Source organism: Nematolebias whitei, chromosome 13 (assembly GCF_014905685.2).
Source record: "Nematolebias whitei isolate Nwh7 chromosome 13, NemWhi1, whole genome shotgun sequence".
NCBI classification, from domain to species: Eukaryota; Metazoa; Chordata; class Actinopteri; order Cyprinodontiformes; family Rivulidae; genus Nematolebias; species Nematolebias whitei.
Genome location: NC_056510.1, coordinates 24745875 through 24757489, shown reverse-complemented (window position 1 = coordinate 24757489; position 11615 = coordinate 24745875). Strand labels below are relative to the sequence as shown.

Sequence of the window (11615 nt, the reverse complement as noted above, 5' to 3'; positions counted from 1 at the left end):
TATATATATATATATATGTACATACTTTTTGGTATTTTATTTTGTACTTTTATTGCATCCTTAAGTATTTCTTATATTTTAGCGTCATATCGATTCTTCTCATCCTGAACAGTTCATTGCATTGTTGACCTTGTGTTAACTGGCATATGACAAATAAACAATAAACAATAAACAACTATTAGATCTCAGTTTAACTCATGATGATGTCTCTTTAATCAAACCATAACTCTAATTATTGTAGAACCACGAAGAACATCACAGAATTGATGGAATCAAAACCAACATCTGAAATGTTTTTCAACACTTCTTTTTGGATTTTATTTCCCACATTCATTTGGGATTAACAAAAACACATAAACAAAACAAAAAAATACTATAATAACTTGATAGTTTTCAGTCAAATGGTGCATTGCATTTTAATGATAAAGTTAAAGTATGCAGATGTAAATAGTAAATATTAAGTTACAAAAGTAACTTTGCAGAGTTTTTCTAAGCTTAATATATTCAGATAAATTTTATTAGATATACTTTTTACATTATAAATGCTGTTTTTGTTCAATTTTAACATTGTCTTCTGTTTAGCAAAATATTAATTTATTTTAAATTAGTATTCCTTATAGCCAAGATTTTAATTGCTTATCAAATAAATATTGAAATTTGAATATTCTAAAATATTATTATATTATATTAAATTGGCTTATATTATATTATATTAGTATTTTAAATAGTATTTCTGTGACTTTAATTATGTAGTATTTGTTTAAATTTTGATTTAAACATCTTTTAAATATTTTAAGTGAAACTCTATGAGCGAACATCAATGAATCTTCTACTTTACGTCTCAAAGACATAAAAACCTGGATGACCCTGAACCAGCAAATAATTTCTTAAGTGCATCTCATTTACTGTCCTTCTGTGAATGACACCAAATGTATGGTTGTAATAATAATAATGTATAGTTACTGAACAATTTTGCAGCAAACAGCTTCCTCATGCATTAATATACTATAAGATTGCATGCTCTGTTTTTTTGTTTGTTTGTTTGTTTTTACAATTGTATACCTTGTAATTGTGCCAACTGTCCAGAAAATGGATTGCATGGCTTCAGACACTGGAGAAAGAAACCCCATTGCTTGACCTAATTGAATCAAGTCCCAAAAGGGGCTGAAATGGGAAATGTCCATAGACATTTGCTTGTCTTCTCCCACCCTTCATCCCATTTTGAACTATGTTTCTGCTCTCCTCTTGATGAAAATCTGAAGTGCCTTTGCAAAATCTTGAACAGGTTTGCCATGTATGTGATTTTACAGCAAGAAGACCATAGGACACGCTTGCAGTGTTGCAGTAGATATAAAGAAGCAAAAACAGAAGATCCACTTAGATTTGAACTCAGATCAGTGGAATCAAAGTCCTGAGTGCAAACCTTTTCACCACGGAACCACTTAAGGTGAAGTTAAATCTCCTTTTTCACCCAAAAGATGTTTTCATTGTCCCGTAAGATCAATATTAGATATTCATGAGATTAATTTCCTTTTCCAAATGAATGGTTATGTACCACAGCACTTTAAGGTTGCTCTAATTAAACCTTTACTTAAGAAGTCTGATCTTGATTCAGAAATTCTGGCCAACTATAGACCTATATCTAATCTAACTTTCATCTCAATCATTCTAGAGAAAATAGTTGCAGGTCAATTGCGTGAACATCTACTTTGTACTACGAAATAATCTGTTTTGAAGAGTTTCAGTCAGGGTTTAGAGCTCATCATAGCACAGAAACAGCACTAGTAAAAGTAACTAATGATATTATCATGGCCTCAGACAATGGACTTGTGTCTATACTGGTCCTGTTAGACCTCAGTGCTGCATTTGATACAGTTGATCACAATATTTTACTACAGAGGCTTGAATATGATATTGGGATTAGAGGAACAGCTCTAAAATTGTTTAAATCATATATATCTGATAGATTCCAGTTTGTAAATGTAAATAATAAATCTTCTTCATACACCAAAGTTAGTCATGGTGTTCCTCAGGGCTCAGTGCTTGGGCCAATACTCTTTACTTTATATATGCTTCCATTAGGTAAAATTATTAAACAGCATGGGATAAATTTTCATTGTTATGCTGATGACACACAATATATTTGTCCATTAAACCCAATGAATCCAATCAGTTACTTAGACTACAAGCATGTCTTAAAGACATAAAAACCTGGATGACCCTTAATTTTCTCCTGTTGAACACAGACAAGACTGAGGTTTTGGTTTTTGGACCTGAGCAACTTAGGAATGAATTTTTTGGTCTTTCTCCCTCCTTAGATGGAATTAATCTGTCCCCCAGCTTTAATGTTAAAAATCTTGGTGTTATTTTGATCAGGACATGTCTTTTATCCCCCACATTAAAAACGTTACTAGAACTGCCTTCTTCCATTTGCGTAACATCACTAAAATTAGAAACATCTTATCTAAAAATGATGCAGAAAAACTGAGTCATGCATTTGTCACCTTTAGACAGGACTATTGCAATGGTTTATTATCTGGGTGTCCAAATATTTCTTTAAAACATCTTCAGTTGATCCAAAATGCTGCTGCCAGAGTCTTAACTGCAGTTAATAGAATAGATCATATCTTCCCAGTTTTACCTTCTCCCCATTGGCTCCCTGTCAAATCCAGAATCGATTTCAAAATCTAACCTACAAAGCCCTCAACAACCTAGATCAGTTTCATATTACAGATCTTATTGTTCCATATTTTCCTAACAGAGCACTTCGCTCTCAGACTGCAGGTTTACTCGTGGTTCCTAGAGTTTCCAAAAACAGAATGGGAGGAAGATGCTGCAGTTATCAGGCTCCTCTCTTGTGGAACCAACTTCCAGTTTCTGTCCGTGAGGCTGACACATTGTCCAGTTTTAAGACTGGGCTTAAGACTTTCCTTTTTGATAAATTCTATAGTTATGGTTGGCTTGTTATGCTGCTGAGGGAGATTTCCGTTCCACTGTCACCTTCGTGCTTGCTCAAGATGAGAGTCTGCGTTGAAGTTAAACTCAAAGCAGTCTGCTCCTCGGATAAATAATGTTATTAACTTACTGTTATATATATGAATGTTTCTGTTCAGAGATGACTTCTGTTGGCGATTTATAAATAAACTGAATTGAACGGAATTGAGAATATGTGCTCTTGGGGTCCAGTTTGCCTCCTCTTCTGGTGTTCAGTAAATTGTAAATACATTTTTAAGAATGTAATTTTTTATGTATTTTTTTTATTTATTTTATTCTTATGAAAGTGCAAAATGGTACTATTTTAGATCACTTCATCAAAAAGTTATCACAGTCTGTTAGAAGAGTTGAACGAAGGGTGCAGACAGACACGAGGAACTCTGAGGTAAAATAAGGAAAACTGATTTATTAATAAAACACACAAGCAAAGGCTGGCGCGGCAGCAAAACTCACATGAAGAATAAATTCAGGAAGACGCGGCAAAACAGAGCATGAACAGCTGTGGGAAGCACAATCCACGGACAAAGGAACACACAAAATGACAGACATTAACAACCGAACATGACAAACATCTGGTGAGATATAACGAGGAACCGGTGAGAGTGGGAGAGGCAGGAGCAGACCCTAAGAGAATAGAAAAACACTGAGGAAGCTGAAACACAACAAACTCAGAATAAACTAATTTAAATAAGAGCCACAAGAAGACTAAAACAACACAAAACACACGGATCCAAAAGTAATGAGATGAATTTCCTTTAGTAAGTTGCTTTTTTGTGAGTTTCTGGGGTTTACATTCCACTGATTGAATGGGAAATGGTGCCACAGTGTTGTGATAAATTAATCTTTACAGTTTGCAGATTTATTTTGTTTGATTTGCTTTATATATTATACAAAAGTAAAAGTCTTTGATAAGTTTCCTTTACAGTGACAGACTCCATAAACCTGCAACACTCAGGTTTGCCTTTATGTACTTTTTGACTTTGAATCAGTGAGCACAGACCTGACAGATAAATTACACAATTATTTATTACAAAAATAAATAACCTCAATTAAACCTGAAAAATACAAACTGATCATTTATAGTTTTACTGATGAAGTGTTTATTGTATGTCAATGGTGTATTACAGGTTTTCTTAAATAAAATTGAGACAACTCGTTCATTATTTTTCATGAGGCATGTGTAAGAACTAATCCATGATGAATTTAATTTGAATAATTTAACATTTTCTCTATGTTAAATGTTTTGCCACCCTGAATGCTTTTCCTTTAGTTTTGACTTTGATGTATAAACAGTAAGTGCCGATGTGCCGCCTGTGCCGTGAACCTTTGACCACTGAACAGATGACTGCTCAACCCTTCGAGGACAGATTGCGCAGGTTCATCGCCTTCGCAGACAGTCATGACACGAGACGCTGGTAAATAACTCAGCCTTTAAGCTCACCTTTGACACGTCAAAGTCCTTGCTTTGAGATGGGGAGGCGGGGGAAGGCGGAGGCAGGTTTCAGATGCAACAACAGCTAATCAGTGACAGGTGAGCGTCCCATTAAGACTCACGCACACCAAAGGAGAGCTGGTGAGTGAATTCATTACTTTACTTACCGTAATGTCTTTTTGTGTGTTTTCAATCAGTAAATTATTTAAAAAAAATATTGAGAAACCATACGATTAATAAAACTTTACATGAACATAAAACAGCACTCCATATGTGTACAGGATATCAGTGGTACTATACATATATAAACACCTACATGGTCCTAGCTCACGCACAGGTGATTCGCTGAGGCTGCTCCTCCTGTTGGTAATGATTCCCCTGCTTTTGAAGGAAAAAAGACTAAAGTCACAATGGTGGTCACATTGCAGAGATGTTTCTCCACCACAGTGGAGAGGTTTTCATACAGTTGGGCTCCAACGCTCCACTGGCCTAGAGGGTCAGCCAAATAGGGCACAAGCGACTCTGCCAGAAACTTTTTCTTATAGCATAGTGTGAGGGTTTTAAATGGCTAGTTTTAAGCTGGTGCCTCTTTCTGTGACGTCAGACCATATCTGAGGCTGGTTTTATGACCTGGCAGGTATGTCTTACTCAATAGCATATTCTTGTGTTGCTGCTTGTGTCTCAGCATGGACTAACATGGCCTCTACAACACGCCGTTTATCGAGAAATTCAGGCTTTTTAAAATGTGGGTCTTAGGCTTCTGACAATGTGCAAACCTTTTCAGTTTACCCAAAGTGTTTGTCCAGGTCTGCTCCCAGACCTGACCGCTGACCAGTTTACTTGTAATCTCATTGTTGCTTGTGATATTCACAATTCTCTGGAGCCCTGTACCAGTAAAATAGATGAGCATGTCACATACCTGTGGAAAAATAAGCAATACATAGAAGTCAAATTGTGTCTTTTGTATATGAATCTTAAGACACAACTGTATTTACAAATACTGTATGTACTTATTTTTGAGTTCTTGCAAATAATATGCCTTATCCTGAAGTCATTAAAACAGTGTATTTACTTAAAACTATTTAACGTAGTTTATTACATACCTCTCTGAGCTCATCTCCAATATATACTCCTCAAGTGGTTTCAGGATGCTGCAGGCCTCAGACTCTTCCATACTACCAGCGTTAACGCCGGCAGCTGCAGGTATACCTGAGCCAGTGTAGAGATAAGGGGCTTTTTAATTTGTAGGAAGTGTTATAGCGGGCATCACGGTGGCGCAACTGGTAGAGCTGCTGCCTCTCAGCGAGCAGGTCCCCAGCTCAAATCCCGGTTCGGAGGCCTTTCTGGGTGGAGTTTGCATGTTCTCTCCGTGCATGCATGGGTTTCTCCAGGTACACCGGTTTCCTCCAACAGACCACAACCATGCATGTTAGGCTGATTGGTAACTCTAAATTGTCCCTAGGTGTGAGAGAGTGAATGGTTGTTTGTCTCTATGTGTCCCTGTGATGGACTTGCGACCTGTCCAGGGTGTACCCTGCCCCTCGCACAGTGATTGCTGGACATGGGCACCAGCGACCCCCGTGACCCAAAATGGAAGAAGCGCATAAAAGATAATGGCTGGATGGATGGATGGATGGATGGATGGATGGATGGATGGATGGATGGATGGATGGATGGATGGATGGATGGATGGATGGAAGTGTTATAGCATATAAAAAGTTAAATACCGTCGCCCTTTGTGCAGCTTTGTAGAGTGCTTCTGTGTACATATTCCGCATACGTCTTCACCTTCTGTATGTTTTGAATAGCAGGAAATTGAATCGCATTTCTGACTATAAAGTTGAGATGTGCAAAACGAACATTGTTCCACCATAGCATCTAGTTTACAGCCTTAACTTGCATTATCATTAACACAAGCGGCAATTTTGCATTCAGAGGCCCATTCCTGTGCCCAGCTCTAGTATTATGTCTGTCTGCTGTGTGCTGCTCTGTCACATCAAAGCAATCCAATAAGTTGCAATGTAGTTTCCAGTCCCGGTTATAATTGCAAATCACAGACATGTAGTTGGCAGTGGTGTCTGATGTCCAGCAGTCTGTTGTAAAGCAAACAGCAGGAGCAGTTTGAATCCATTCCATACAGGTTTGGAAGCATCCTTTTCTCTTGTTGGTTGGATCCAGCACTTGGGTTTAAGCTCTAACATCCCTGTTCTGAACAATGGGAAATGGTTGGAAGTATAAAGCTTCTCAATTTGACAAGAGCTTCATCATTTTTGTTCTGCTGTTGAGGCTGAGTTGGTCTCCTAACAAACATCTGCACAGATGACTGCCTGGGCTGCTTTTCTTGCTGCTGTGCTTCTGCAACACTGTGGCAGTACTGACATCTTGACTGCAGTTGGTTTAACACATATCTCTTGTCTTATGTGCACTCATTTTCTGTAAAGAAATATTTTTCTCTTAAAGCTCTTGGCACCTCACACCTCTTGTCACGTTTTCTCAGTGCAATCTTGATTTGGGTTATATAGAGAAGGAGTGGGTGGCCTCACCTACCAGTGTTGAGTATGTCAGGGATTTAGCTGTCTTCTGGCACGTCTGGTAACTTACAGACTTAGCGGCGGCAGTCTGCTAAAGGGCAGGATCTGTAATAGCATGTGTTGTAATGGCACGATTACTGTAATCAAGAAGAGATAAGATAAAACTTTATTGATCTCGCAGGAAATTGTTGATTGTTGTTTGAGAGGTAAACTTCCATCTTCTGTTTCATTACAGCTGACAGCAATAATGTTTACAGACGTTCAAATATGTAACTGGATAATGGAAGTTTTTTGTTTGTTTGTTTGTTTGTTTGTTTTGGGAGGTGTGTGTGTGGGTGCTCCTAACATCCCCTTCTGTTTGAGTAAGTCAGAAAAGCTTTACCAGGGGTGGAAAGACTTGTTTCTGTAAACATTCAGACAAATTCAGACACTAGACTGCTCTTAAAATACCACTTTTGCTTTTATATCCAAGAAAACTATACTTGAAAAAACTACTAAAAAGTCCAAATCGTGTTGTTAGTTAGGCTGTAAACAAGTTATAAAGCAATATATGTTTGTGCATATCACGTAATGATACAAATCTAGAGTTAGCTTAGCATGTTTAATGTTTAAAGTCCATGTATAAGCACTCCTTTAGGTGCTTTTATGATTTGTCATCAGCACACATGCACAGTACTTTTTAACTTTCTGTACAATATATATATATATATATATATATATATTTGATAAGAGGTAAAGTGACTATCCTTAGTGTGCATTCAAAGTCCGTGGATTTCCTTGTGATTATCCACAGTCAGCTGTGTGTTCCAGTAATCATTAGCCGTCAGTGCAGGGCTGTCATGGAAGATTAACTTTTCATCTTCAGCTATCAGCACTTCTGTGACTTCTTTATGTGCTCTATTATCTGATATGATAACTGTGCATAACGGGTCACAATGGTCAAAAGAATTAAATAGAGGGACAAATACAGGTTTTTTTTATATAAAAAGTTTTAAAAATAAAGCCTTACTCTTGCTTTTGTTTTGTTGTATGTCACAGTCTCAAAAATTTAAACTAGGAATCTGCATTCATAGGTTTACTTCTAAGACTCAACCTTTTTTACAAATAGTCTAAGATGGTGTTATGACGATTTTAAAAAATTTTGTTTTTTTAAACTTTGGGGGAAAAGGGTCTTTTTAGAATCACTGTTAACATGTTGACAGCTGATACCATCTAGCTATCACGTGTAACTCATTTCTGTCTGTGTTAGGACATGGCCACATACAAGCCAAGAGTGATTTCTCTGACCAAGAGGCCAGGTCAGACATTTGGCTTCTATCTCAGGGCAGAGCAAAGTGAGGAGGGTCACCTGATCCGCTGCCTAGAGATGGGAGGTCCAGCAGAACTGGCTGGCATGAAAGACGGTGATCGTATCCTCAGAGTCAATGGAACGTTTGTTGATGGACTGAACCATCCAGAGGTAAGAAGGATGCAAAGACACTGCCGTACAATAATCAAATCAGTAAAGACACTTTGAACTAATCCAACCAAAAATACTCTTTTTACTTTTTAACTCATCTTGGTGTCTCTTGTTTAGGTGGTGGAGCTGGTGAGGAACAGTGGAGCTTCTGTCACATTTCACATTCTGGATGAAGCCTCTTACAAGCAAGCAAAAACACTTGGAGTAAACCTTTCTGACCCCCAAAGTGCGCCCGTTGTCAATGGAGTGGATAAAGAGACTCCAAAACCTAAACTCTGCTACTTGGTTAAGTCTAGCTCAGGATATGGGTTTTCTATTCGCTCAGTTACAGGTGAGATGGAGTTTAAGATCTTCAAACTCTGATTAAAATTATATAAAAATCTTGGAACTGTAGGTTTACATCATAACAAAATAATGTTGTATTTGTGTATTTATGAAAATACATACTATGTATTAAAAAATATATAAGTTGTTCTACTAAAATCGAGCTCCCACACATCTCATGAACGTGTAAACCTAAAAACGCAAAATGTTTTACTTATTTCTTGGTTGAACAAAGTGTGCAGGAATGTTTTTATATGTAAGTTGCCTACATATGTGCTCTTGTACTTGAATCACAGACAATTGGACTAGAGATGCACCATATTGGATTTTTGGCCGATATCCATCCATCCATCCATTTCCATCCATTTTCTTTTACCCGTTTATTCCATTTTGGGTCACGGGGGTCGCTGGTGCCCATGTCCAGCAATCACTGTGCGAGGGGCGGGGTACACCCTGGACGGGTCGCAAGTCCATCACATGGCCACATAGAGACAAACGAGACAAACAACCATTCACTCTCTCACTCACACCTAGGGGCAATTTAGAGTTACCAATCAGCCTAACATGCATGTTTTTGGACTGTGGGAGGAAACCGGAGTACCCGGGGAAAACCCACACATGCACGGAGAGAACATGCAAACTCCACCCAGAAAGGCCCCTGGACCGGGGTTTGAACCAGGGACCTGCTCGCTGAGAGGCAGCAGCTCTACCAGTTGCGCCACCGTGCTGCCCTTTGGCCGATATCCGATATGCTAAAACTTATTTGTCCGATAACCGATGCAGATATATACGTTCTTTGTCAGAACATAGCCCTCTTTTTTTAGACTTATTTGCTACAAAAATTGTGCAACAACAGTAAAAGCTGGTGACATATATTCACTAACATCCATATGATATGCATAACACTTTGACTTATAATAAATGAAAAAAGTTAAACGTTATTTATTAGCATTAGTCGCCTGCAATGCTGTCTCACTTGTGGAGGCTTGTTCCAGGTTCCTAGCTGCAGTGTGGGATCCTCTGCACTCTTGTGCATGAAGGACAGACTTTTTAAGTTCAAAGTTTTGTCTATCCATTGTGCTGTAAGACTAATCATGCTAACGGGGCTAACATGACGTCCAAATGTCTGTGGTAAAACTCACCCAAGTGCTTTCGGCTATTAGCTTCTCAATGACGTCGGAAATGACGACTTGTAACTTGGGTAACGTTAAGTCGGAAAAATATATCTGACTGGGGACGATGTAGCGAGGCTCAACGTAGTCCATAAATCTTGGGAATCCGACATCCTCACCAACAAAAAAAAAAACTTCCACACATTTTGAATTTTCCTCTCTGCCGTGAGATCAGGTAGGCGCACGTGATGTCATCACGTTGTGCTGCCGCTACAGGCAAAAACAGCGCATTTATATCGGCAAGTTATTTAATTGTATGGCCTATGTTCGATATTGAACTTTAACGCTAATATCAGCCGATACCGATACCATGCCGATATTATTGTGCGTCCCTAAACTGGATGCTTCAAGAAGTTTCACTTTTTGTATGAGACACTTTTTAACTTCAAAGTGAAAAAGTGCAGAGTTCCAAGAAACAAAACTTTTTAATGACAACAAAAAAAGTCCAGTTGTCTTTGATTCCACTTTCTAGGATTACCATATACTCATGATCTAATAGCATATACTGTGGTTAGTATACATACAGTTTTTTTTTTTGTGCTGAAACGTTTCACCTTCCATCCAGAAGGCTTCATCAGTCAAGGAAACATGCAACACAAAACTGATTCTTCCCCCAACATCTTACTCCAAAGTGGAACAAACCAGTTATGTTGGTGCTAAGATGGCGTCTTTGGCATGCCCCCTTCTCCGGTGCCGGACCTCTTCCTCGCCGACAGTCTTGTCAAAATGGTTCAAAACCAACAAAGTCCATGCTCAATTTTTTGTGTTGTGTGTTTTCTTGACTGATGAAGCCTTCTGGATGGAAGATGAACTGTTTCAGCACAAATAAGAAACTGTCCAGATGACCTGACTGAAAATTGTTGGGTATATATACTGTATTTTTGGACTATTAGGAGCACTTAAAATCCTTTAATTTTCTCAGAAATTAATGGTGAACCTTATACTCCAATGCACCTAATGTATTATAATTCTGGTCATGCTTACTGACCTCGAACCGATATTATGTGGTACATGGCGCTCAAAAAATTGTCAAAATGTTTCATTGTGCTTAATGCGCCTCATAATCTGGTGCGCCTCATTTATGAAAACAGACCCGTTCGTTGATATTGTGCCTTATAATCCGGTGTGCCTTATAGTCCAAAAAATGTGGTACTCATAATGTACACTAACATATTGTTCTCATAACGGGTAAACATAGCATGAATAGCATTTTTTATTCATCACAAGAATCTCACGTAACCTGAAACAAAACTTGTTTCTACTTAGCGGCTTTACTATTGTCGTAGCAAGTTTGACATAAATGGTTAACCCGTAATATATACAAATGTATATATATATATAAAGATTTATAACATGATAAATATCTACAAGGCGTCTGATTAAAACCAAACAAAATATTTAACTTGTACTAGTTTTTTAACCAAAATTCAAATTTAAGCTAAACTATTTTTGTTTTGTTTTAATAGGACATGTTCAAATCTCATTATCGGCTGTGTAACTCAAATGCTATTAGCTGCCAAAAATATTCATATTAAAACTATCAAACTTTACATTTGATCACTTTCCAGAGATAATGAGGCTGTGATTCTAAATGTTAAATGTACCTAGTTTTTTATTTTATTTTACTCATAGACATTAATAAAAGATTTATACATTTGCAATTCATCAATTTACATTTCAAAAGATTATCAATTTACTATATT

At 37.6% G+C, this 11615-nt stretch overlaps 1 protein-coding gene across 1 annotated transcript in view; it reads left to right on the top strand.

Moving 5' to 3' along the window:
• Nucleotides 1–4497: 4497 nt before the first annotated feature.
• The window catches only part of pdzk1 (PDZ domain containing 1), a 10912-nt gene continuing 3794 nt past the window's right edge, over nt 4498–11615 (top strand). Inside the window, exons 1-3 of the mRNA XM_037686506.1 lie at nt 4498–4567; nt 8207–8416; nt 8534–8747. Coding sequence (XP_037542434.1) covers nt 8210–8416; nt 8534–8747 — 421 coding nt within the window. The 5' untranslated portion in view covers nt 4498–4567; nt 8207–8209. The remainder of the gene's footprint in view (nt 4568–8206; nt 8417–8533; nt 8748–11615) is intronic.